Source organism: Fomitiporia mediterranea, assembly GCF_000271605.1.
Source record: "Fomitiporia mediterranea MF3/22 unplaced genomic scaffold FOMMEscaffold_2, whole genome shotgun sequence".
NCBI lineage: Eukaryota > Fungi > Basidiomycota > Agaricomycetes > Hymenochaetales > Hymenochaetaceae > Fomitiporia > Fomitiporia mediterranea.
The window spans coordinates 1,847,986-1,874,032 of NW_006760387.1; the positions used below are offsets into that span (position 1 = coordinate 1,847,986).

Sequence of the window (26,047 nt, forward strand, 5' to 3'; positions counted from 1 at the left end):
TACGTAAATGCCGGAGAACAGATACCACAGCAAAAAACCAATAATAATTAAGCAGCAAAACGTGAGAGATTGAGATGAGAGTAAGAAAAGTGAGAGGGTAGCGCAGGATAGCAAGGCAAGGAAAGCACGATGAGAATAATGGAATAAGTTCACTATGCACAAACCAGACCCAATGCCGTTATGAAGAAAAAAGAGAAAAGAAGAGAAGAGATAAATGATAAATGAAAATGAAATAAAAATTCGTAAGTAGATACGCGAAAGAAAGAAATAAAGACGAAAAAAAAAGAGAAAATAAGAAACAGAAAATCCAGCGTGAAGGAGAGAGATCACGAATCCGACGAATCCGACGAATCTAAAGGTGGAGGCAACTCAACCTTCCGCTCCCCATGCACCCGGAACCGATACAAACACGTAAACTCCTCCATCCCCCAATTATCCTTCACAGCCAGCACAACCAGCCCAAAGTCAATACCAAGCGACTTGACATCCTCAGGTACAGCGAAAGTCTGAATGTTCTGCGGCGAGTTGATATCGTACGTGAACTCTGCAATACGAATGTACTCCGATCTCTTCGGTAGGATACTCGGACGTGCAGGTTCTTCTGCTGCAGATGGGATAGGGCGACCTTCTTCAACAGCAGCGTTCCGCCCAGCTTGCAACCCCGTCCTATAAGCCCGTAACTTCTCAACGTTATCCTTCCCTTCAACCATCCCCCAAACCTCCATACGCCTCGGCGCAGACCTCATATCAAGCGCAACAGCACTCGAAGCATGATCAATCGTAAACTCCGTAATCCTCACAGGCGTCGCAAGCTTAACCCCAAGATACCCTTGCTTCCCCGCAAACGGCCAACAATACCCAACAGCTGTCTCATGATGCAGCGCAGTAACAGGCGAACGCGCATATAACGATGCACCCGATATAAGACCGAAGAAATATGACGTCTTAATCTCGAGGGTTTGTGAGGTGAGAGATGGAATGATGTATGCCCCTGCTGAATGTAACGCGTAGTCCACACGGGCAATACCATCTGCAGTGTAATGCATAATAGCCTGCTCCACGAGACCGCTAATTAATTGAGTCACGTCTGAGCCATCACTCGTTTTGATCGTAAGTCCAGAGGTTGAGCCACTCCCGAGCTTAGACCACCAATGCGCACCACTGCCAGCGCCGACAACAGCCGAGCCTGCCTTTGCAGCGTTCTGCCCTAGCTCAAGAGCCTCCTTCACACCGCCCTCCACAGAACCAAGTCTCTCTTCGAGTGCTTTCAACTTCGCTCTCGCCTCCTCGTCGTTTTGTGCGCCCTCTGGTCGCGAGGATAACTCCGATTGCTGGGCTTGCAGCGAACGAACCTCCCGTTGTATACTCTCGAGACCCTTGAATGCCGCACTCCGGACATCCTCCCCAGCTCTCTGCATGCGACTTATCTCCTTGTCGATACGCGACTCCAACAGGTTCAAGCGAGAGGTCATTTCCTGCGACCGACGAGCATCATTGTCAAGTCTATGACGATCACTAATTGCATCTGACTGCAAACTAGCGAGTACGTTTTCAAGCTTCAAGAGCCGAGATGTCAGTTCATCCACACTCTCCGGCGGTAATTGTGGAGCAGTATAAGGTGTCTTTGACCCGGGTAAAAGGCTGAGATCGAAGCGTTCATCTAACTTGAAGAACCGGATCGAAAGGTACAGGACGCCAGCAACAATCGCATACATGCCCAGTCGAGCGAATGTACGATGTCGTCGAAGGAATAACCGAGGTTCACGGAAGAGTATGCTGAAGATGAATCCGAGGATGCGGCCGATGAAGAGGAATATTACTGCGAGAAGCCGGATTACAGAGACACATAGGAGGTTTACAAGCTTCCCGAGTGGTCCACCTATGGTGGATCTCTGCGCCTGGCGCACCCGCGAACGCGAGCGTGAGCGTGTTCGACCATGTCTAGCAAACGACTTTTCCTCATGTATCGGCTGCAACACAGATAGTTCGTCAACCTCAGGGATGGAATCAAGACCAGCTCCAAGATCTGCTGATCCGTCGGCTGTCCCAGAATAGTCGTAGCTTCTTGAACTGTCGAGAGGTGCAGCACCGCGAGGAACGGAAGGTGGACGTTGTAAGGGAGTCGCGGAGCGACGATCACGCTAAGGATCAGACCCATTCAATCAGCAAATCCAATGCAAATCACGGAAGTAAACTAACCTGTTCATTAGCCTGGGCCTGTTCTTCATCATCCGCAACACTATAGTCATCTTCTCCAGGCCTCCCTGATCGGCCTTTCTTCTTCTTCCTCTTATCGTACTGAATGGTTGGCATATTTGTAAGTGCACCACCTCCACTATCTCGTTTCTTCTTTCTTCTCCTGCCCCTTTTTTCATCATCAGATCCCTCATCGGACTCCTCTTCCTCATCCGAGGCAGTCGGCCGATAAGCTTTATTATCCATCGACATCCTATTGCGCTTGTGTTGTACTAGATCTTTCTTCTTCCCCGACTTCTGCATTTCCTGGAACTCCTCTTCCTCTTCCGCGTAGTCATAACTATTGCTATTATTCGGAGGAACGAGAGTCGCATCTGTGGCTTGACGAGAAGGTGGGCGGCCGTCTTCGGGTTCTTGTGAGCGCTGCCGCATCAAGAACGTAGCTTGCGATACGGCACGTTGCGCGTATTCGGAAATGTGCTCGAACGGGCTTTTCCCACGTCCATTCGCTCTTACTTGCTCGTCCTCTGCGTTCGGACTACGGATATTCGGGACAGTTTTGGCGGCCGACGGTGGTTTTGAGCCAGGTACTCTCCTCGGAGGATTCGCAAGGCGTCGATTTACTGTCGTTTGAGTTTGCTGTTCGTATTCCACGGACGTACTACGAGGCACGCCGGGGCGATTGCCCACGCCCGTCCATGCGTTGGAGGTGGTGGTGGGAGCCATAGTGTAAGATGAAGCAGCCACGTGAAAAGCACTGGCTATATTAACTGAAGTGGGGTTGAGCGTGGCCTCGTTTGGCTGTGGGGGTGTCGTGATTATCCCCGGACCAAGAGACGAACCTGGGCGGTTGGAGAGTGTTTCGTTACGCTGCTTCAGTTGAGTGTAGCGCGTGCGTCGTAATTCTTCTTCGTTATCGTCTGTACCTTGGGTACGTCCGGCTTGTGCAGTAGCCGTTGGTTGTCTTGAAGATCGAGAGTACAGCTCGGGAGCCCTGCAAGTAGGTGAAGAACGACATGAGCGAGACTTCTTACACGGGGAAGGTGAAGACATAGTGAAGAGAGAGAAGTGGGGAAGGAAGAGATATAGACATGGGCCTACCCGTAGGCGTATGATATAGGCACCGGGTTGTTTACAGATGTAACGCGTTTAGGGGGAGGAGGATGTGTACCGTACGTGATTGGTACGCCCTTGAGAAAAGCTTGATGATCGAGACGTCTGTCTTGACCGAGCGGTGTGCTCGAGAATGACATGTATAAGCCGTTCAGGCCAGAAAACTGGACGAAGCGAGCGTGTCCAACGCGTGTAAGCTATCTCTCTCTGTTCTGCTAGCCAAAAACATGTTTTGCACGTGCATGCTCACCTTCGGAACGGACTGCAACAATGATGCAAGAGGTTGACGCAGGTGCGAGTCGTGTGCAATGCGTGTTGGATGTTTTGCGATAAGATGCTGTAGGGCGGGTGGATGAGTGCGCGGGTGAATAGGAGAACACGGAAATGTGTGAGGGCAAGAGAGGAAAGCAAACCTTGGGTTTTGAATATAACAAGCGATCGGCCACGCATGGACGCGTGACAGTCACGTAGCAACACGCTTCGTGCCTCGTGGCTTTTACGTATGAGGCCTAGTCTCGCTTGTACTTTGCACAAGTCAGAGAAGCGGAGCACACAGAGAATTGGTCTTGCTTTGTTGTGCTGTTTACCGCTTAGTTACGATAAATAAATAACTGGCCTCTGTAGGATAACAGCTGGTATAATTGACCTCCAATTTCTTTAGTTATATCGCGCATATAATTATTCGATGAGGTGGTTTCACTGGTTTTTGCAATTGAAGCAGGATTGTAAGCTAGAAATTATTATCTGGTACAGACACAGCATTGCAAGTATAATAAGTGGATTGACTTAGCTGACGCGTCTTGCTACACGCGCGTTCCTTCGTGGTCATGTAATCCAATACAGAGACACAGGCCACTTGTCAGAATGAAAAACTCGTGATATTCCCAGCCATTCTAACCACGAAATAAAAACAGACGAGGCAAGATCTAAAATTTGGACATTAAACCCAACAAGACAAAAACCGTCTCACATCTAAATATTCTCAAAACATACAGAAAAACAGAACACCAAGGGAAAACGCTACAAGCTAAGAAAGCCACAACAAAACAAAGAGAAAAGGAAAGCAAGCGCTACAGAGGACTACAGCAGTGTAAGTGCCCTAGATATCAATACAGAACGCGCACGTCAGGTTAACTGACATTAGTTTGAGTAGGAGGATAGTGAACGCGGGATGAGATGAGAGGGGGGGGGTGTCTACTGGATACTGTATTCGAAACCAAAGAGCATGAGTTAAGAAAAAGAAAGTCAGATCCTGCTGAACGTAACAAACACGATACACAACTGAAAGCCAAGATGGAAAGCATAACATGAGAACACAAGAGGAACAACGTGGGGGAAAGAGAAAGAAAAAAAGAGAGCATATCCATAGCCATATATCAAAATCCATACATCCATACCGGCAACACGTCCGTGTAGAGAGGGTGCGTTTCTGCATTTGTCGTTTAGCTAAGAGCTTACCAAAGTCCACTACTAGTAGGAGCTTTGCTACCACCCTTGCTACCGCCATTCGAACCTCCACCAAGGACGTTCGAGAAGCCCCATCCTCCTCCTGTTCCCCATCCACCACCACCACCACCACCGCCTCCCAACCAACCACCACCCTCTTTCTCGCCTTCCTCCTCGGCTTCTCCCTCACCATCTTCTTCACCTCCGCCATTATCCCCGTTCCCGAAATCACCACCGAACTCGAACAAGTTGCTAGTCTTGCCTTTCTTGCTCGCAGATGAATTATTCTTGCTAATCGGAGGTGCGAGTTCTGGTTCCGCCACAGGAGGAGGAGCAGCGACAGGTTCCGGTGCTGCAGGAGGGACGTACTCCTCAAGCGCCTTCTTAGCCTTCTCAAGCTTCTCCTTCGCATTGCTAACATTACCCTCCGCCGTCTGAACGTTCCGTTCCGCAGATTTCTCAGCCGGCGAGGGTCCAGCAGCTTTCTTGTTCTTCCCCTTCGGCTTAGGCTTGTTCATCTGAAGCTTGGACAGTGCAACTTCAGCCTTGTTGTGCTCGTCAGTCGCCTTCTCCAACTCAGCCTCGGCTTTCTCAACAGCTGCTTCGAGTTTCTTCTTCTCTTCGTCCTCTGCGGGTGCAGCGTCCACCGGAGGTGCAGGAGCAGCTTCAGGTTCACCAGGTGCATCACCTTCATCACCACCATCACCAGCAGCGGCAGCAGCTTCAGCTTCAGCAGCCTCCGCATCAGCTTTCGCCTTAGCAGCAGCAGCAGCTTCCTCTTCAGCCTGTACTCTAGCTGCTTCTTCAGCTTGTGCTCTGGCTTCTTCTTCAGCTCGTGCTCTGGCTTCTTCGGCTCGTGCTCTAGCTTCTTCTTCAGCCGCCTCTGCATCCGCCTTCGCCTTCGCTTCAGCTTCAGCTTTCGCACGCGCCTTCTTTTCCTTCTTCGTCAGAGCTTCTCCCTCAACTCGCTGACGTTCCGCCTCCGCCGCAGCCGCCTGTTCAGCCTCGATCCTCGCGCGTTCAGCAGCCTCCTCCCGAGCTCTCGCCTCAGCTTCTTCCTGTTCCCTATAGAACCTATCCATATCTTCCTGTTCAAGACGTTGTCGTTCAAGCTCTCTAGCTTCCGCTTCTTGTTGCTGTCTAGCAAGCTCCTCTATCTCCTCCTGCTCTCTCGCTGCCCTCTCCTCAGCCTCAAACTGTTCCTGCCTCGCGCGTTCCTCCGCCGCAAATTGTTCCTGTTCCTGTCTCTCACGTTCCCGTTCCTCCGCTTCAGCCCTCTCACGCGCCTCACTCTCAGCTTTCGCTTTCGCTTCAGCCTCAGCAGCCTTCGCACTCGCACTCCCATTCTTCAATATCCCTTTCACTTTCTTTCCCTTCCCCTTCGACCGACCAGACTCAGTCTTGCTAATCATAGGTGCAACCTCCGGTTCGGGAGCTGGTTCAGGGACACCAGGCGCAGGCTCTGGTTCAGGTTCTACAGCCGGTGGAGGTGGAGGTGCGGCAGGTTCGACGAACTCCCATGCTCCAGGAGCTGCAGGAATATGATCAGCAGGTTCGCCCCATGCGTCTGCTCCAGGTGGAGGAGGGATGAACGGTTCTTCGGCGTTCCCAAACCCAGGAGCACCTGCACCTTCTGCAGGCTGTCCGTTCGCTCCAAGGAACGAACCCCATCCACCTCCACCTCCGAAGCCGCTACCACCAAAGCCCCAGCCTTTCTGTTTATCTTTCTTCTCTTCAAGGATCGGCGCTTCAGATACAGGAGGTAGTCCAAAGCTATTGCGCTTCGACGGAGGCGCAGGCGGCTCTTCTGCAAGTTCACGCTCAACCGGCGGTGCAGGCGACATAGAACGTGAAAGTGAACGCGGGGCACCCAGACCTCCCGAACCACCCGAAGCCGACGGCGCTTGATTGAAGTAATCCGCCGCGGAGCCGTTAAGATCAGGCTCAGTAGGAACGTACAAGTCTCCCTCATCCACAGGCGCCATTTGCGACGGCGCACGAGAACCATACCCTCCACGGTTGGAGTTTTGTCGAGTAACCGTCGGGACACGGGAGCCGGATGACGGGGCACGGCTCATTGATGGCTTACTACCTGTAGACGGTGTACGAGAAGGAACTGGAGAGTGTCCTGCTACTATTTCTCTGGCTGATGGTGTCCGGGATGGGATGCCTGCGCTGGACGGTGCACGTGAAAGGACTGGTGAAGTCTCGGGCGCAGCAGCAGCTGATGGAGCGCGAGAATGCATTGCCGAAGGTACTGCAGCTGCCGAGGGTGCACGAGAGTGCATGGATGGTGGTACAGCGGTAGAGGGAGCGCGTGATTGCATAGCGGGCGAAGCCGCGACCGACGATGTGCGCGAGTGTACTGATGGCGGAGCAGCTGCAGAAGGTGCACGCGAGTGGATTGACATGGGCGGTGCTCCTGCTGCAGAAGGCGCCCGCGAGCCCATCGAAGGTGGTCCAGCGACTGAAGCAGTACGCGAGTGAATCGATGGCGCTGGGGGTATGATGTCGATCTCAGGCGTCGGTTCCGGTTCGATTTCACGAGCAGATGGCGCCGAAGAACCAAAGCCGCGAGACCTACTCTGCCTTCTCACAGATCCACTGACAGAACTTCCCAAAGGCGGAGCTGACACTGGTGGCGGAGACGGCTCGCGAGTTACAGTCTCATCTGTCTGTCCGCTCATTGACCGGCTCATGCCCGTACCAGAAAGCGGTGGTGCTGGTGTGTTATGAGAGTGAGACCTATGCATGCCTCTGTCTCTATCGCGTTCCTTATGACGCGAGCTTCGACTAGATGAAGTTGGGTCGCGGGAGGAATGACTGAGCAGTGAGCCATACGGACGACGCGGTGAGACTGACATTGCGTCCTCTCCACCAGCAACTGAGTATCCATCATCCTCGTCGCTACGTACACCCTTCTCATTGAACACGATCGTCGCAGGACCGTATCTCGTCTTGCCCTTAATAAAACAAGCGTATTAGACTAGAATCCTTGCGGAGAGTTGTACGAAACTTACATCTTCATTCCACTTCATACGAGCCTTAAACTCCGTCAACCCAAAATGGATCTCAATACTAAACACAACAGTCCAATAAGTCTGTCCATTAGCTCCCTTTTTCGGCTCAGCACTGTTACTGAGCTTTGACAAGTCTGCGCGCACGAAGCACAAGCTCCCGAAGTGGTCTATTTGAGATGATTGGGATATCCAGGTTTATATTATGGGTGTCAACAAACATTAGAATTAGAAAATAGGAGACATTACCTGAATTTCTGTCGATCCACTTCGGGATCGTCTCGCCTCCTCGGTAACACCAGATCTCGATCTCAAATACCGAGAGAGTGCTCAATTTAGTTACTTCTGTGTAATACTTGCGGGAGAACACAGAGCTCTCTTTTACGCGGACGTTCTATCATCGCAAGCTCAGTGTTAGCCCAACAACCTTCTTGATGAGATCAAAAACAGGTAAGGGGGTGCATACCTTGGCAAGGATACAGTCAAACGCATCAGGGAGATACTTCGGTCCGGAAGGTAGCTGCAACTGACGTCCACTACGCGTAACGTGCTCCTCATCATTCACATCAATCTCACGCAAGTACTCAACACCATACATGTACCGCGACATCCGTGCGGACACGTGATGATCGCAGAAGAACCCAATAGCTCCATCGGCAACAGCTTTCGATCTAACATGTGTAAAACCAGATTAGTGAGTAAACTATTTTAGGAAGCGTTGGAGATAGAGCTGGCCAAAAGGGTATTGGGCAAAGGGGTGACTGGAATGGGGTGAAGGGCATGTATGCACTTACGTTTGGCTATCGGGCCTGTTGACCGTGACACCGAGGGGCGCAAGACGTTGCTGCAATTGGGTAAACAGCCATGGGCTGGCAGCGAATCCTCCTACAAGCCAAACGGCCTAATACAAATACGTTGAGTTGGCCTAAAAAGGTATTGAAGCTGATTATAGAAGGGTGCATACCTTCACTACTCCCCTAGAGAGTTCGATTTGTCTACGAATGGAGTCTACCGCAGCCTGGATCGAGGGCTCGAACTGTTCAGCCACTTCCGTGCTGTACGAATAGATTGGAAGAACCCATAATCAACAAAACGTGTTCACGAAGCATCAAGCCACATGATGTGCATGCCATATCACACTCACCCAGCAAGCTTGAGATTCCCATTTCGAATACCAACTTTGAGATCCTTGTCAAGCGGAGATCCAAAGTTGATGTACTGCACTTCATGTTTATCACGAAAAAGTCGTTTTGTCGTCTCGTCGAAGCGCTTGGTTATATGGTCCAGCGTATCCGGTGAACCGTACTTCGAAGTTCGGAGCTTCTCTGTATAAGGTTCACACAATAGAAAGTCACTTTATCGCTGCTTCGGGAAGATGGAGAACGAACGTGCAAACCTTCGAGAAAGACTCGGCACCTTCGGCTCACGAAGACAGCACCAGCGAAGACACCTTTAGGATATCAGTCAGGGGTTATTTGGGTGCATACAAATTAAAGATAGGAGAACAGCTTACAGTCAGGAGGGGCTACTTCCTCGATTTGGAGTGGATGTGTTCCTCGTAAGATGTAGCTACTAACATCCAAAGTACCGCCTCCAGCATCGGCTACTACGAATCCATTTCCAGATGCTAGGACGTCGTGCGCGAGGCCGTTGAGAATACAGGCGTGCATACTTGCCTCGCCTTCAGTAACAAACCGTATCCTAGCCTTTCCCTCATCTGTATTAGGAATAAGACCACCGCTGATAGCGCTCCTGCGCATACGACTCTGCTGAGCACCCTCCCATCCATTCGGATGGCTGAGCACAAAGTGAATATCATTTTCGACGACCTTCCAGAGTTTTTTGCCATTCGCATGTGTATCCTCAATAAACTTGCGCGTGCAAGAAAACAGATATGCCAAGAAATCGCCAAACACGTCTTCAGAGGACTTGCCAGGGGGGAGCGGGCTGAGTCGCATGCCGTTCATATCAAGTTCCATGCGTCGCGGGCGCAAGCGCAGCTTGAAGAGCTCGACTTTCGTCCAGCCTTCATCCTCTGCCTCGTCAGCAGTCTGGCCGCTCTCTGCCTCTGCACCTGCAGCGACAACGCGACCACTTCGGTCGTAGTAAAGCAACGAGGGGATTTTCGTGTTCCCCGTGACGTGCTCCTGGCCGGGGTACCTGCATGGTGTTGCAATTGTTTAATGTTAGAAAGTTTGTTTGCATAGAACAACGTGCGCGACAAGACGATAATCTATATGTATGCGGATATGAAAGCACACTCCGCGTGCGCAATGTATACGCACCTAGTGACGCCATGGATCTTTGGGACTTCTCCAGGCTCGAGGAAGGCGTAGGAGACGCCTGAGAATGTTGTGCCGACGTCGAAGGCGAGGGCGAGTGCACGGCGGTCGCCGTTGTAGGGTTTTCTGTTATTTGCTTTGCTGCTTCCAGCCATCTCGGTAGGCGAGGCGCTGGTGTCGGGTAAGAAATGCGGGGGAAGAGAGATGGAGATAAGGAATATAAGAAAAGCAGAGAGGAGTATGTAGATAAAAGGACGAGTGAGCGAGGGGTTACCGGGACTTCGCAGCGGAAAATAATTGAAATAAAAAAAAAATTGAAGCCTCGTGCCGTCCTCGTTGCCTACCATACCACAGAAAATACACGTTAAAGTTGGCTAAATTCACCAGGCAGCAAATGCACGCTCTACAGCAGCACAACTCACCTGCCGACTACTACGCTCACAATCACCCTCCGCCGCCATCACGGGCATCTCTGCGCTCGGCTCAGAGCTGGTTCCCGCCTTCGGACCGCCCATCATCAGTTCCCGGCAGGGCCTATCTCAACACCAACAGGAACAGTGTCGTCGACGACCGCGACCTCTACGAAGACGAGGACGGGCTGGACCACGAAGAGTACTTGGACAATAACAACAGCAACGCCAATTATTATTCTAATTCTCTCCGTGACGACTTGCCCTCCTCGTCCGCTCTGGATTCATCACCACAAGCAAAGGAGATCGCCCGTCTCCGCGGCGAGCTAAAGCTCCTCCGCGACAAACACTATGCTCTCCAGTCCGCGCTCAGAGAAGCAACGACCCAAGTCCGTACAAAGGACATCCTACTCGAACAGCTGCGCGAGAGAAACCGAACTCTCGACGCAGAGAACGCCGAACTACGACGAGTTGCAGAGGAACGCAAGCTGGAAGTCCGCTCGATGGAGCGCTTCCTCACCAAGACAGACCGTTGGGCGGGAAGTGACCTCGTACAGGCCGTCAAGGATATCAACTCCGAGATCCTACAGTTCGCCGCTGCTGCAAGCGAAGCGATGCAACCACCAACAAACTCAACAACAACAGCAGTCGGCTCACGCAGGAACACACCCTCACCCTCGCCCGTTCCCGGTACGAGTAGACGTAAAGCCCTTGAACGCGTCGCAGCGCGCTTTGGGTCGAAGATGCGCCAGTGTCTCGAGAAAAGAGACCATTCGCAGGACCCGACGTTATTACAGTATGCATTACAAGGTAAGCAGCGCCTATTTATAACGTAGTCCGCAGTTTGACTAAATGCTATATTTGCCAGCGTGTATATGTCAGTGTATCAGCCATGCCATGTCCGCATTCTGCTTCGGTTCGACAGGCAAACTCGAATCTCATCTATCCAAGATATACTCCCACATGCATGCCTCAGGTACGTCCATCATTCAACTACGCTTCCACCTTTCAATCGCTTCATAATTACCACTACCAGAACCCCAACCAACCTCAAGCCGCTGGCGCGCCCTCACCCACGCCCACATCCGCTCCCTCTCCCCCAACATCGACAACCTAGCAACAACAGAAGTAACCGACACCTGTCTCCGCGGCGTAGCCAACGTCCTCTCCGCCTCAGGCCTCGGCGAAATCGACGACCTCCTCACCCGCTCAACCCAAAAATACCGTACCCAACTCAAACGAATCTCCGAACTCGCAAACAGATTCGCGTATATCATCCGTGAAGGCACCATGAGCACGGACTTCCAACCTCTTTTCGTTGAGAGTGTGCGGGAGTTTAATGGCGTGACGATGGAGAATGTGTATGAGGGGTATGGACCTAGTCGCGGGAGGGTTTTGTGTACGACTGAGATTGGGTTACAGTGTTTGACGAATAAGGGGAAGGAGGGGAGGGAGTTCTCGCCTCAGACGGTGGAGAGACGGGTCGTGCTGAAACCGAGAGTCGTACTGGAGTCGATTGTCCAGGTTTTGGATCGATAACGCCCTCCTTGCTGGAATCTGACAACTGACGGAACTAAACGTATGTATATAAGTAAATGTTGTGTGCACTTTTTTTCTTGTTTATGGATCGGATATACTGCTTTCTTGTCTTTCTCTTGTTTTGACTATTGTGTATGTATTACTTCTCAGTACAAGTGTTGTATGTACGGTAGAAGCGTTTTCCATCATCTCAAATGAATCAAATAGACTTCACTTTAGATATGTTAACATGAACTGCATCGGCATAAACTCGATTTTACATTAATTTTCAACCTAAATCTAAGCAAATCTAATTTACTCCGAATCTTGACCGGCCGTGATTACATCGTCTGCAAGAAAAAAAAGACGCATTCCAATTAGTTATTCACCCTCCATAAAAGACACGTGTGAGCACAAACCTATTTTGAGAACAGCCCGTGCCAACTATGAAAATTGAACATTGCGTCAGTATAATCTACAATGCCGAAAAACGAGTTCCTAGCTAGAAACAACGCACTTGAGTAGCCAAGAGGTATTGTTGCCTCTTCGAGATAAGTGGATCGTATACGAACTGTCGTTTCATATCTGTAGTACGAACAGTCAAAATAAAATAAACGTATCAAGTCATTGATGTATTTCCCACCATTGTCGCCTTTACCCATACAGTCAATCCCAAGACGTTGGTTCCCTTCTGCGACCTGCCGACTACGGACTTCAGCGAGAGTCTCGATTGGAGACAGACCGGAGTTTTCTGCGAGAGCCAGTGGGACGGCGTCGAGTGCAGATGCGAAGGCACGCATTGCATATTGTTCGATGGACGGGATCTAGTAAATATAGAAGTGAGATTATTAAGAATGAAAGAGTGCCTATAAGAGAAAAAGTATACCTCGTCCGCAGCTTTCGCAACTGCTGTCGAGCAGCTGATTTCTGCCGCTCCGCCACCATACACTACGCGGTTATCCACAACAAGGTTTCGCACCACGCAAATCGCATCGTGTAGAGCCCGTTTAGCTTCATCGATGATCTACAAGCACCAATGGTATTCAGCTTCCTTCATCATGGAGCAAGTTAAATGGTGTCTTACCATTTTATTCGAACCTCGCACGAAGACAGTGACCGCTCGAGTATTTGCACATTCCTCGATGACCAACATACGATCTTTCGTGGTGCCAAAGGTAATTTCACGTACGATCCCTGCCTTGCCAAGTTTTTCTGATGTCAGATCCTCAAATCGAGGTACGATTCGGCCGTTTGTAGCAATGGCGATGAGCTTGCAAATTAACATTAAATCGTCGCTGAAAATGTAAGTAACGAGGGAAAAAGCAAACCTCAATCTCGGGTCCACCAACCCATCTCACAGCCGGCAATTCATTCTGCATAAGCAAATGATTCGCCTCATCGTCGAAACCCCATTGACAAATGACAAGATTAGCACCAGTATCTTTCACTCGCTTAATCATGTCCGAGAATTTCTCCTTTTCGTATTCGCGCAACTTCTTAAACTCCTCGACGCTCGTGATGTCGAGCTTATGTTTCGTCTTTGGACGAGGTGGCTCGAACGGGCATGTAAGAATCGCAACGCGCGCATCCTTAACTGTACTCGGCATGCCGGGGTGGGACATGTCCTTATCAATAAGTACGCCTTTGATCAGCGCTATGTCAGCGAGTGAACCACCAACTTTCCCATCAACCTTGATGAGGTCGAAGAGGACATCTTTCCGATCCAGATCGGCGACAGAAAGGACGGCATCTACAGCGATCTGAGCGAAGCGTTCATGTTCTTTGGAAACACTGCGTATCAAGTTAGTAAATGAGAGTTATCAAATAATAATAATTACACGTGCATTTTGCTCCCAAGACTTGTCATGGCAGTTTTTAGGAGGTTTGAGGTGTTGGTTTTCGAGAACTCGACAGTATCCGAAATACCGTCTAAGTGTTTTACAGCAAGAGCACATGCACGTTCAAAACCGTCAGCGATTCGCGTAGGGTGGATTCCTCGGTCCAGTAAGGCTTCGCTTTGTTCGAGCAATGCTCCAGCCAACACTAGAATACGGATTAATCAAAATTTACGATAGCAAGGAAAATTAGACGTGCCTACGACCCCGGTCGTGCCATCACCAATCTCATCGTCCTGGCTTTTTGAGAGCTGTACGAGAAGCTTTGCAATCTGGTGGTCAACCTCCATCTGACCGAGGATCGTGGCACCATCGTTTGTCACGGTGATTTCGCCGTCTGGTGAAATCAGAATTTTGTCGAGGCCTGTATACATGCGTCAGCGTCCATCGACATTCAATCCAGAAAAGAAAAATCATAGCACACCTCTGGGACCTAGGGACGTCCGGACGATGTTTGCAACTGTTCGAGCTGCAAGGATATGAGACTTGGCATAATTATGAGCGGGTGTGGACGCATAGAATTAAGGATCTCATACCTTAATTGCCTCGACCCCATGACTTCGAGTTTTCTTTTGCTGTTCTCTAACAATGATGAACGGTCTCCCATACTAGACCACACGTCAGTAAGCTCTTTGATTCCCTAATCGCATGCTTACCTCGTCAGTCGCATATACAGCTTGCGGCTCCATGATAAAATATGGAGGTTGAGTACGCGTCGCGCCTTCACGTTCTAGAGGGCGCTAGGAAGTGACAAGTGTCACACGTATGACACACGCTACGCAGTACTCGTACCCATACACCAACAACACTTGGAATCATACCACCTACACAGCTACCCTTAGAGCGTCATGATCGAACCACAAGAAGTAGACAAATGGATCGAACAGCTTGCAGACTGCAAACAGCTCAGCGAGGACAACGTAAAAAGGTTATGCGACAAGGCATGTTTCTTTCCTCGCGTGCCATTTGCACTACCGCCTATTTACACACTCACATATATGCACTGCCCGCCAATCTCACTAGACACGAGAGTTACTCATGGAGGAGTCCAATGTCCAACCCGTGCGGTGCCCCGTAACCGTCTGCGGAGACATCCACGGCCAATTCGTACGTGCCCTCTACCCTCACTTCGAAAGAAAGAATATCTCCGACCTCATGCCCGCGCATGATAGCACGACCTCACAGAACTTTTTCGCATCGGTGGCAACTCACCAGATACAAATTACCTCTTCATGGGTGACTATGTAGATCGTGGCTACTACTCCGTCGAGACCGTGACCCTGCTCGTCTCCCTCAAACTCCGATACCGCGATCGCGTCACCATCCTTCGAGGTAATCACGAGTCGCGCCAGATCACCCAGGTATACGGGTTCTACGATGAATGCTTGCGAAAGTATGGTAATGCCAATGTCTGGCGCTACTTCACCGACCTGTTCGATTACCTACCCTTAACCGCACTCATTGAAAATCAAGTACGCAATCTTTATCACTTCATCGCGGCACGACGCAAGTCAGATTGAACGCTTTGTCTTTAGATATTCTGCCTTCATGGCGGCCTCTCTCCTTCTATTGATACCCTCGACCATGTCCGATCCATCGACCGTGTGCAGGAGGTACCACACGAAGGCCCGATGTGCGATCTACTATGGTCAGATCCCGATGACAGGTGTGGGTGGGGAATCTCGCCTCGGGGTGCAGGATACACTTTCGGGCAAGATATCTCAGAAGCCTTCAACCACAACAATGGTTTGACTCTTGTGGCCCGTGCACATCAATTGGTCATGGAAGGTACGTCTACTCTACCTCTATATATTCTTCGTTAGAGTAACTGATGTTATCATCATAAATCTATTCCAGGATACAACTGGAGTCAAGACCGGAACGTAGTAACAATCTTCAGCGCACCAAACTACTGCTATCGGTGCGGTAACCAAGCAGCGATCATGGAGATTGACGAAAAATTAGCTTATAGCTTGTACGTCCTGATCTTACCCTTCTTCTTCTCTCTTTACTCCTGACCCTTAAGAACTGAACTGACTTGATAAAATATCGTGTTCGTATAGCTTACAGTTTGATCCGGCACCACGAGCAGGCGAGCCTTTGGTATCTCGTCGTGTGCCGGACTACTTCCTGGTGCGTCTTTGTCTAGTCACTAACCTATGTCTTGTTTGTTTAATACACCGATTGTTATCAGTAATTAATATAATACTCGGAAATACAAAGATTGTCCATTTGTACACTGTACACTGTACACAAACAACAACAACTGCAACTGCCTTCTTTCGAACTTTTCACGATATACTGTATATATTTTCGTTAGCAGTGTTTTTACGGTGCTGTGTCAAAGAACTTTCCATCGACAATTCCGCACTATACACTTCGAGCTTCAAAATTCAAAACAATTATTTATCGTATCTCAAGGAAGCCGTCCGTCGTACGCTCATACCACTCCCCTGAGCCTTTGTAACATTCTTTCGATTCGCTGTGGACAAATTCGAAATTATATATATATGTGTGTCATACGCAAATTAGGTGCAGAAGTAAGATATATGCATAGCTGTATTTATTCACTGCTTGCGCTTACTGCTGCTTGGCCGTTCGATTGGGGTTCTCCTTCGAGGTTGGGAAAAAACCTTCGGGCTTTGATGGTTCGTAAAAAGAATCTAAAGCTTAAGTACGAAACTCGATTGTTAGGCAGTCGTAAATCATGGACTGCGGATTGATACCCTATTGACGTTGGTATTAGCATTGCCACTCCTAAAGAGATTTCTACCCACTGGGTGCTTTAGATTGTTCACTGTGCAACGACCGTCAAGATCAACAGTCCAAGCAAAGCGAAATTGTAGCAAGAGACGTTAGGAGAGAGAAAACCAACGAAACGTGCATCTATACAACAATCTAAGAGCAAACAACAACGATACTTAATTGAAAAAACGCTATACGCGAAGAAAGGACTAAGCTAAATCACAGCTTCGCTCTAACCGCCTTCTCCTTCTCTTTCATATACTCATCAACAAGCACCCGTCTCAACACCTTCCCAGTTGGGTTCTTCGGTATCTCATTCACCGTAGCGATCCCTCCCGTCAACCACTTATACCTACTCAAACTCTCACGAACCCAACTATCCAACCTCTTCACCACCTCACGCTCACCTAACTTAGAACCAGCAGGACTAAGGACGACCCACGCGCGAGGAACACGCTCATCACGCTCTGTAGGACCCGGAACTCCCGCAACGACCGCGTCGATGACGAATCCTTCAGGGTGTGAGAGCAGGACTTGTTCAATCTCTGCTGGGGCTACTTGGGCGCCTGAGACTTTGAGTGTGTCTTTTAAGCGATCCTCATAACTGTAAACGTAAACAATATTTAAGAGCAATTAATTATCGAATGTATGCAGAATTTTATAAGGAAACCCAAGGAAAAGTGCGTACTATAAGACACCAGACTTGGTCGCCCGGAAACGGTCTCCGGTTCTCAGCCAGCCATCTGGAAGGAACGCTTGACGAGTTGCTTCTTCGTCACCCCAATACCCTAATGCAACGTTCCCACCTTCATAAAATCGGGTTTGTTAATTAAAAAACTGAATGAGCTTAAACAACTAAGTCGGTCTTACCCTTCAGTAGCAACTCCCCAGGTTCGTCATAATCCGCATCCGAGCCATCCTCACGAACGATCCGTGCCTCTTGGCCCGTAATCAGAATACCAGTACTCTTCGGATCAGGCTGCAGACCGTATTGCCCAGGGTTTGGCCTTGTTATACTTCCTATTGTCTACGAATAAGCCAAAACAAAAAGAAAGATTTGAGCACGAATTAAAATTTTCTGAAATTTGAAACTCCTTACCGCTTCGGAAAGACCATATCCCTCCGCCACAGCCGCCTCTTCACCCGTTGCTTGAGTCGTCGCAGAGTGTCCAAGCATCTTGCGGAAGCGCTCCGAGAGGTCTGGTGAAAGATACGCAGCGCCGCATCCAACGACACGAACGCTTGACAAGTCCGCTTTTGCAGTTTGTGGCGAGTTGACGAGTTGGTGGACAATAGACGGAACGAGACCCAAGTGCGATATTTTGTATCTGGACACGTACATGTCTATCAACCAAAGCGCTCCAAATCTAACTTGGATATGACATACTTGGAAATAGCAGCTAAGGCTTGATTGATATTCCACCGCGGGAGAACGACCATGGTACTCGGAGCTAGTACGGCTCTAAGTAGAACACGAAATGTAAGAGCCAACGAGCAACAATTTAGAGGGCATATAACGTACTTAAGGATGAAGAAGTGCAAAGCCATTGAATGGTAGAAGGGAAGGAAACAAAGCCAACGGGGGGGAGGTGGTGGCGCTGGAGGTGCCTAGAAAATCATTGAATTAAATAACAAAAAAAAATTCGCTCTTAACTCACAGGTACGTATTTTGAGTCTTCCATCCTCCCGATAATGGACTGCATTGTTGTAAAGCATAAGTTTCCTTGAGAAATCATAACGGCTAAGGTGAACATCAGTATAAGTCTTGAGGGTACACCGCTGTCTAATGTTGAAACACACCTTTGGGAGGTCCATTTGTACCACTTGAGAATACGAGATAAGCTAGTGTATTCTTTTGAGCAGGAACCACAGACTGTCGAGGAAGCTTTTTGGTCTTGACGTTTTGGATAAGAGAACCAATGTCTAATGTTTTCGAGCCTGCTTTCCCAGAGTCGATTAAATAAATGCAATCAGTTGGGAGGCCCACTTGTTTTGAGGCACTGAACGCTTGACCAAGGAGCGACGAGTGAGTGAACAAGCGTATTTTTATGTTGTTAGAGCCGGATTTTAACTTGTTGAGCAAGTAAATAAGCTCAGGCATAGTAGGTTTTGACGGAATAAGTGCAAATGGGATCGTCACGACCAACGCAGCATGTACTAAAGTCATGTAATCCTAACAGCAGATGTTAGTCCTGATAACATATAAACAATGGATAATCAATATTTACCAAGCAGTTTGGCGAGAATAGTGCGATGATCTCCGTCGTGTCGTTATCATGTCGTATACATAAACCTCCTTGGTGCACTGGGGCTGCAAGCGCCGTTGCGCAATCCCTAACACGTTCAACAAATTGCCCATACGTCCGCTCCTCGCCGGTCAGAGCATCTATATGGACGACAAAATCACGTGGAATAGTATTCCCAGGCGGACGCTCGAATAGTAGCGTATGTACGTTGAGAGGTGGTAGCTCTGGTACGGAAGGATAAGGACTCTTGATGTAGACCATGCTTGAGCCCGACAGGAATCCAGCAGCAAAGTTAAGACTTAAGGTCTGAAGAAAGGCACAATGATGGGCAGCTCGGTGCGGAAGAAAGTCCGCCTGAAATGACCGGCAGAAGTGGAATTTGGTCACCATGTCCGACTTACCGGTTCGATATGCAAACACGAGGTCGGTGGGAGAGGAAAACTGATTGCCATAGTAGACTGCACCCACTCAAACTAGTTGCCTGCGACTACCAGGAAATTAGACAGGAAATAACTAGGATATGGGTAGCTGATCGAGCAACAGCTGCTTTCACAGGTGATTAGGATATTGTATCTGCACAGTTTAGTAAGTAAGGAGTTCACAGTCTGCTTCACACGTGATTTCAAAATACTCGGTTATCCAACACGAAGAAAGCGATTGGTCTACACTGTACAGTGTGTGGCTTGGAAAGGAAACAGGAATACAAAATTTGTATAGAGAAATTCTATCACTATAGCAGACACAATTTGCAACCAAATCATTATCACACCTTTGCAGACAATGGTATCTGAGATGACTCATCTGCCTTCCAAGCACTGGGTTTTATCTGTGTATAAATTTACTCAACCCAATATTCTGTTCTCAAACAAGACTCAATAACATTCATTTGACAGACCAAGAAATTTACACAAGGACGATGTACTGCAACATTGGTGGGCGAGTGCAAACCACACTATTTAATGAGGTACTACCTTGTTAAAAGCACATCAGTGGGATGGACACTGTAAAAAGTTCAGTTTAGACGCAAGCAGGAAAGGTAGAGTATGGTGGAGAGATGGCTCACAAGGAACTTGCCAATTTGTAGCGATTTAATTTACACTACTATATAAGGCATATTATAACAACTAGAAGAGCTAGTGCAGGATGAGGAGTTCCTGCAGCCTCAAGCTCCTCAGCAGACCACTGATGTCCTTGAGCGATGTTGGTTTGCGTTGCCGCCATTACCATATGAATTGCGCCAGCAGAACAAAGTATAAGTGCCTTCTTCTCTTGTTCAGAAAGCCCAGTCACTTTTTCAACGACAGTTGATGGGCTTGCATAGTACTCCTCCGACAATTTCGGGTTTAGTGCAAGGTTAGCCATCGTTTTCTTCATTGCATCGGAAGCCTGAAGGATCTGGTGGCTGTCAGGAATAACGTCCTTGTCTATCTGTGCAATAACAATGCGCTCCTGAGGGCCATATGCCGGTGCTGAGCTAGTAACTGGTCCGGCCCACAACGTTCGTGACTGACTGCTCTTTGTGTGGAATCCTGAATCCTCAAGTCCTAGCTCCCGAACCATTATTCCGCTGAGTCTGGCTTCAACGGATGGAGGCACGTAAAGTGTTGAAGTCGTTGAAAATTTCTCCACAACGTCGCCCTTACGGAGATCAGAGATGGTGTATGCTTCGATCGTCGACGTCGATTGCGGGAGGACAGCACCAATATAGTGCACAACCTTATGGTCTGGACCAAAGACTTGTTCGAGGCGGTCAACAAGGATATTAAATTTGCCATTCTGGATATCGAGTAAGTTTAAAAGATATAGACCTGCGCAGAACTTCTTCTGTTCACTCACATCGAACACCATTGCGTTAGCACCAATAGCTCCAACCTGCCAGATGATATTGTGGGACGATGGAAGCAACGGCTTGTCTCGGACCAAAAGCTCGGTCGCTTCGTATGACACACATCCATGTGTGGCGGGATCAAATCCAATGTCGGCAAACATGTAATCCTCTGCCGATATTCCGGGGAGCATGTGAGCCTTGAAGCCTTCCTCTCGTGCTATAGCAATGGCCCTATGGGAAGGCGACACAAAAACGCCCGGGTGGCCATAGAAAATTCCAAGGACGGAGTGCCCGGCTCTCACGTCGAGCAACATGACCTTTCTCATCAATTAGTCTCACAAAGCGAGAGCCCTGGGGAGAAACTCACCTCGGCCATCTGAACGTATGAATCATAGCGATGCTTGTTTGTATCGTAGAAAACGTGTAAATTGAAGCACGTTCCGCTGGCATTATCCTGAATGAACGCTTCCGTCGCTGGGTCAGCGACAAGGTAATAGACCTTTTCAGCCTCTTTGATATAGGACAGTGTCTCGAGTGTGATGTGTTTGATACTGGCAATACCGGTGCCAGCAATAGTCAGCGAGCCCTTTTTCTCTGTAGTCTCAGTAGAGGTAGCCATAGATGAATAGATCGTTGAGAGATGGTACCAATTGTGTTCCAAAGACTGCCTTTTATACCTGATCCTACATTGTACTGTATAGTACAGTCGTAACACAGTTATGTACAAGTTGTACAGCAATGTATGGATACAGAGACAAGAAGAGCATCTGCATCATGCACCATCAGTGTATCACGGATTGTCCTTCCTTGCCTCAATGTTGACATTTCGCTTCCCGCGAGACATTCCAAGGCACATTATCATGCATCCCGCAACGATCCCGCAATGCATCCATCTGCATCTCTGCCTCTCTAATCTATTGCATAAAACATTTATGGACATGTGGAGAGGATAGACACTGTCATAGAATAATTGCTTCTCCACATACATATGCTTCTTGACATTTCTACCCCTTGTTAATATGTTTACGAGATATTCGGCAGGAATTCTGTTCACTTACGTCTAAGTCCATGTCCTTGTTAATATGTTCACAAGATATTCCACAGGACTGCTGTTCGCCTACGTATAAGTCCATGTTCTTGTAGGGGTACCAGAAGTCACTAAGTCACGTGTCAATAAAGTCGGTAGTTCTCAATTCATTCTATCTTCACGTGACTTAGTAAATTCTGGTACCCTTATTTGCCAATACAGCAGACATATCGGAATATGTTATACAAAGAAATTTACATCATATTGTAAGTCATATTCTTATTGGATGATAAGAGAACTATTTCAGAACATGGTTTAGCAGATAAATGCAAATTCGTTTTTTGTATATCATATTCTGATATGTCAATTGTGCTACACACTGTACCACACAAGTCTACATCCGTGATCGTCGACGTGTATACAAGATATCCCACAGAAATTCTATTTACCCACGTGTGTTTCTGTGAACTTATTGAATAGGTCCAATTTCGAACGTGTGAAGGTTATGTGCACAGTTAGTAGCACAAATAATTGCCGTGTGCTACATTCCCAGATCACTATATACAGTTATAGAATAGAAGCTAATACGAAAGACAGCACATCTAATCTACTAACCAATACACAATAACAAATCATTGCCATGTAGGAACAATTGGAGTATTTAGTGCATTGAACTCGTCCTCCACGCTAGTCGCAGCGTTCACCGTCCCAACGCCATGGGCCCGAATCAGGAGCAGAAGTAGTAATTGCCAATTCTATCTGCCATGCGCGAAGTAATTCCTGTGCTTCTGCCACCAGCAACATAGCAGCCTTCTGCTTGTCCATGTGTGCACGTCGGGTTCCTCGGCGTCGGTAATGCAACCAGTGAGCTGACTTGCTCTACCAGACATCTGCCCTAGAGTGTCTGCGGTTGAGTAGGGCAAATTCAAATTATTTGGCACTACATCGACATGCTTCATTAGAGCGTCAGGAATCGGGAGGAAGGTGCTATAGCCAAGGCAGCGTTGCACGACACGTATACGTTCGTAAGTTCGCTTCACGAGCGAGAACCCAGTGTCGTCATCGCGAGAGCCTGACGCTTGTCCAACACTATATCAGTCTGTCCAACGTTCTCCGCAGAACTCGACTGAGATAGATGTGATTCTGCGGAGGTTGATAAGGGAACAAACGATGGAGAGAGGAATGCGTTTGCAGGAGGCGTAGAGATACCGAGATGTTTTATTGGTGACCCTCCCTTCAGTCTTCTGGGAGACGGAGTACCAAAGTCTTCTCGGGTAGTTCCTTGAATACTATGTAAGCTAGTAAGGATGTCCGTCGTCGGTATGGACGGTTCCGTTGGTCTCAGCCGAGGGGAAGCTTCAGGTGTGATTGCGGTTGACCTCGGCCTGAAACGCGGCTTTGTGAACATCGTACTGAGAGGTCTTACTCTAACCGCCTTCTTCTTCACATACTCATCAACAAGCATCCGTCTCAACACCATCCCAATCGGGTTCTTCAGTATCTCATGCACGACAGCGATCCCTCCCGTCAACCACTTACACCGACTCAAACTTTCACGAACCCGACCATCCAAACTCTTCACACCTCCACTCTCACCTAACGCGATCCCAGCAGGACTGGGGACAACCCACATTCGAAGAACGCGTTCGTCACGTTCTGTAGGACCCGGAACTCCTGCAACGGTGCGTCGATGACGAGTCCTTCAGGATGCGAGAGTAGGACTTGTTCAATCTCTGCTGGGGCAACTTGGGCGCCCTTTAATGGCCGACAGGAGTGGGATTTGATCATCGCCACCGACTTACCGGTTTGACCTACCCAGACGAGCCTGGCGAGAGAAGAATGGTAGATTGCACCCGCAGTAATTAGTTGCCCGCGACCGGATGACTAGAATGTTGGTAGTTGATCAATTAGACAGCTCATTAGGACATTAATATTTAGAGTATGTGAAAAGAGCACGGCAGACATTCAGCAGTAGTCAGAGTGTGATGGAATATTTCACACCACGTGATTGCGATTCTCAGCTAGCCAACAAGAAAGCGATGGAGCTTCATGAGTCACAGCCCCTTGCAACCTTGCTACGTTATCGTAAGCATGTATTGGTTTGTTTTCTGGCTCTGCACTATATCCACAATTTAATCACTATATTGTTCTTGAGCAAGACTTCTTCAATCCGTTTGACTAATACAACTTCCAAGAAATTTACACATGGGTGATGTGCCACAGCAGTGGTGAGCTACTGTAACATACAGTGTCGAAGTACACATTGTTTGAATCTTATTGGAGGGATAGACACTTTAGAGCCATCAATACAAATATTGATGAGGAGAAGAACGTGTAATAAAGGAACGACTTACCAGGAATGCATTAATGCACAGTGTTATATTGTGATAACACAAGTATAACAGGTGCAGAAACGTCTGCTGCAGTCTTAAGTTCCTCAGTAGACCACTGACGCCCTTTAGCAATATCAATTTGGCTTGCTGCCATTACCATATAAATTGCTCCAGCAGAACAAAGTGTAAGGGCAGCCTTCTCTTGTGGGGCAAGTCCAGTCACCTCGTCAATGACTACTGATGGGTTTCCACGGTATTTCTCCAATAGTTTTGGCTTCAGCGCAAGGTCGGCCATCAGTTTCTTCATCGCATCGGACGCCTGAAGGATCTGTAGCGTGTCAGGGGTAACACCCTTGTCTATCTGAGCAATGGTAGTACGCTCGTGAGAGCCATATACCGACGCTAGACTAATGGCTGGTCCAGTCTTCAATGGTAATGGTTGGTTGCCCCTCGTACGTAATCCTGTTGAATCCTCGAGTCCTAGCTCCCTTGCCATTATATTGCTGATCCCAGCGTCAACGCAAGGAGGCACGTAGAGTGTTGAGGTTGTGGTAAATGTCTTAACAACGTAATCCTTACGTAGATCTGCAACGGTGTACTGTTCGACCTTCGACGTCGATTGAGGGAGAACAGCACCAATATAGTGCACAACTTTATGGTTAGGACCAAAGTCTCTCTCGAGGCGGTCGACAAGGACATTAAATTTGCCATTCTTGGTATCAAGTTTATTAACTAGAAAAGCGCAGAATTTGAATCTATGTACTCACATCAAACACCATTGCATTAGCACCAATAGCTCCAACCTGCCAGATGATATTATGGGACGATGGAAGCAATGGTTTGTCTCTGGCCAAAAGGTCGGTCGCTTCGTATGACACACATCCATGACTGGCGGGATCAAATCCAATGTCGGCGAACATGTAATCTTCTGCCGATATTCCGGGGAGCGTTTGAGCCTTGAAGCCTTCCTCCCGTGCTACGGCAATGGCCCTGTGGGAAGGCGACACAAACACTCCCGGATGTCCATAAAATAGTCCAAGGACAGAATTCCCTGCTCTCACGTCGCGTAGCATGACCTTTCTCACTAATTAGTCTCACGAAACAAGAGCCTCGATGAGAAACTCACCTCGGCCATCTGGACATATGAATCATAGCGAAGCTTGTTTGTATCGTAGAAAACGTGTAAATTGAAGCACGTTCCGCTAGCATTATCATGGATGAACGCTTCCGTCGCTGGATCGGCGACAAGATAATAGACCTTTTCAGCCTCTTTGATATAGGACAGTGTCTCGAGGGTGATGTGTTTGATACTGGCGATACCGGTGCCAGCAATAGTCAGCGAGCCCTTTTTCTGTGCAGTCTCAGTGGAGGTAGCCATAGATGAATAGAGCGTTAAGAGATGATACATACTGAGTTCTGAGGGCTCGCCTTTTATACCTGTTTGCAGCTTGGTCTCACATCCTACGTTGTACTGCAGAACACAATCCGTACACCACTGCGTAAAATTGGAAGGGCACGCGCTTACCGTAAATGGCATCTTCACTTCTTCCAAGACCCTGCCGCAGCCCGCAACGCATGCTGCAACACATCTATTTTAACCGTCTGCATCTCTGTCTCTCGAGCCAATCACGTACTTTTTACGGACACATACTGTCATTGCCTGGCAGCCCGCAACACATGCATCTATTTTAACTATCTGCATCTCTGCCTCTCTAGTCAATTGGGTGCTTGTTACAGACATATACTGTCATTGCCTTGCAGCCCGCAACGCATGCTGCAACACATCTATTTTAACTGTCTGCATCTCTGTCTCTCTAGTTGATTGGGTACTTGTTATAGACGTATACTGTCATTGACCATTGTCTCCCCACATGCTTCCCGACATTTCCATCCCTTTGTTGATATGTTCACAAGAATCCAATATACCTCATAGGACTTCTGTTTGCCTATGTAGTATAAGTCTATGCTCTTGTTTATATGTTCACGAGATA

The 26,047-nt window shown here is 48.5% G+C and overlaps 8 protein-coding genes across 8 annotated transcripts; 2 read left to right on the forward strand and 6 right to left on the reverse strand.

The window, feature by feature from the left end:
• Positions 1-96: 96 nt before the first annotated feature.
• FOMMEDRAFT_102353 (uncharacterized protein) lies at positions 97-3,475 on the reverse strand. The gene is made up of 3 exons (XM_007262734.1): positions 3,298-3,475; positions 2,200-3,190; positions 97-2,141 (listed from the first exon to the last, which is right to left on the reverse strand). The coding sequence occupies exons 1-3, from the start codon at positions 3,447-3,449 to the stop codon at positions 327-329; spliced, it is 2,958 nt and encodes a 985-aa protein (XP_007262796.1). The 5' UTR covers positions 3,450-3,475; the 3' UTR covers positions 97-326.
• A 4,261-nt stretch (positions 3,476-7,736) lies between these two features.
• FOMMEDRAFT_76543 (uncharacterized protein) lies at positions 7,737-10,209 on the reverse strand (the record flags this gene model as incomplete). Its single annotated transcript, XM_007262735.1, has 9 exons — positions 7,737-7,942; positions 8,022-8,166; positions 8,239-8,443; positions 8,567-8,673; positions 8,737-8,827; positions 8,917-9,097; positions 9,169-9,222; positions 9,286-9,932; positions 10,058-10,209. 9 exons carry the CDS (start codon positions 10,207-10,209, stop codon positions 7,737-7,739), a joined length of 1,788 nt encoding a protein of 595 aa, XP_007262797.1.
• A 239-nt stretch (positions 10,210-10,448) lies between these two features.
• Positions 10,449-12,199, forward strand: FOMMEDRAFT_165309 (uncharacterized protein; the record flags this gene model as incomplete). The annotated part of the gene is made up of 3 exons (XM_007262736.1): positions 10,449-11,274; positions 11,333-11,440; positions 11,501-12,199. 3 exons carry the CDS (start codon positions 10,449-10,451, stop codon positions 12,001-12,003), a joined length of 1,437 nt encoding a protein of 478 aa, XP_007262798.1. The 3' UTR covers positions 12,004-12,199.
• A 25-nt stretch (positions 12,200-12,224) lies between these two features.
• FOMMEDRAFT_138464 (uncharacterized protein) lies at positions 12,225-14,566 on the reverse strand (the record flags this gene model as incomplete). Its single annotated transcript, XM_007262737.1, has 12 exons — positions 12,225-12,332; positions 12,402-12,426; positions 12,500-12,567; positions 12,626-12,806; positions 12,869-13,006; positions 13,067-13,252; positions 13,311-13,773; positions 13,827-14,025; positions 14,077-14,241; positions 14,302-14,362; positions 14,414-14,485; positions 14,534-14,566. The coding sequence occupies 12 exons, from the start codon at positions 14,564-14,566 to the stop codon at positions 12,298-12,300; spliced, it is 1,626 nt and encodes a 541-aa protein (XP_007262799.1). The 3' UTR covers positions 12,225-12,297.
• Positions 14,567-14,725: 159 nt separating this feature from the next.
• Positions 14,726-15,895, forward strand: FOMMEDRAFT_131457 (serine/threonine protein phosphatase 2A; the record flags this gene model as incomplete). Its single annotated transcript, XM_007262738.1, has 5 exons — positions 14,726-14,818; positions 14,901-14,984; positions 15,050-15,349; positions 15,413-15,665; positions 15,735-15,895. 5 exons carry the CDS (start codon positions 14,726-14,728, stop codon positions 15,893-15,895), a joined length of 891 nt encoding a protein of 296 aa, XP_007262800.1.
• An 885-nt stretch (positions 15,896-16,780) lies between these two features.
• FOMMEDRAFT_102362 (acetyl-CoA synthetase-like protein) lies at positions 16,781-19,129 on the reverse strand (the record flags this gene model as incomplete). The annotated part of the gene is made up of 9 exons (XM_007262739.1): positions 16,781-17,226; positions 17,311-17,428; positions 17,493-17,649; positions 17,722-17,950; positions 18,010-18,084; positions 18,145-18,230; positions 18,281-18,363; positions 18,423-18,795; positions 18,851-19,129. The coding sequence occupies 9 exons, from the start codon at positions 19,127-19,129 to the stop codon at positions 16,842-16,844; spliced, it is 1,785 nt and encodes a 594-aa protein (XP_007262801.1). The 3' UTR covers positions 16,781-16,841.
• Positions 19,130-19,969: 840 nt separating this feature from the next.
• FOMMEDRAFT_25792 (tetrapyrrole methylase) lies at positions 19,970-21,315 on the reverse strand (the record flags this gene model as incomplete). Its single annotated transcript, XM_007262740.1, has 3 exons — positions 19,970-20,644; positions 20,705-21,013; positions 21,064-21,315. The coding sequence occupies 3 exons, from the start codon at positions 21,313-21,315 to the stop codon at positions 19,970-19,972; spliced, it is 1,236 nt and encodes a 411-aa protein (XP_007262802.1).
• A 2,616-nt stretch (positions 21,316-23,931) lies between these two features.
• Positions 23,932-25,402, reverse strand: FOMMEDRAFT_117392 (uncharacterized protein). Its single transcript, XM_007262741.1, has 4 exons — positions 25,183-25,402; positions 24,824-25,132; positions 24,078-24,768; positions 23,932-24,015 (listed from the first exon to the last, which is right to left on the reverse strand). The coding sequence occupies exons 1-3, from the start codon at positions 25,189-25,191 to the stop codon at positions 24,088-24,090; spliced, it is 999 nt and encodes a 332-aa protein (XP_007262803.1). The 5' UTR covers positions 25,192-25,402; the 3' UTR covers positions 23,932-24,015; positions 24,078-24,087.
• Positions 25,403-26,047: the final 645 nt, after the last annotated feature.

Bases quoted from the DNA above. Each gene is read 5' to 3' on its own strand.
- FOMMEDRAFT_102353 (XM_007262734.1), bottom strand. From the start codon at position 3,449: ATGTCATTCTCGAGCACACCGCTCGGTCAAGACAGACGTCTCGATCAT. The intron at 3,191-3,297 runs GTAGGCCCATGT...ACCTACTTGCAG, and splicing joins CCTATATCATACGCCTACGG to GGCTCCCGAGCTGTACTCTC. The intron at 2,142-2,199 runs GTTAGTTTACTT...TCTGATCCTTAG, and splicing joins AGGCCCAGGCTAATGAACAG to CGTGATCGTCGCTCCGCGAC.
- FOMMEDRAFT_117392 (XM_007262741.1), bottom strand. The intron at 24,769-24,823 runs GTGAGTACATAG...CTTGATACCAAG, and splicing joins CTAATGCAATGGTGTTTGAT to AATGGCAAATTTAATGTCCT.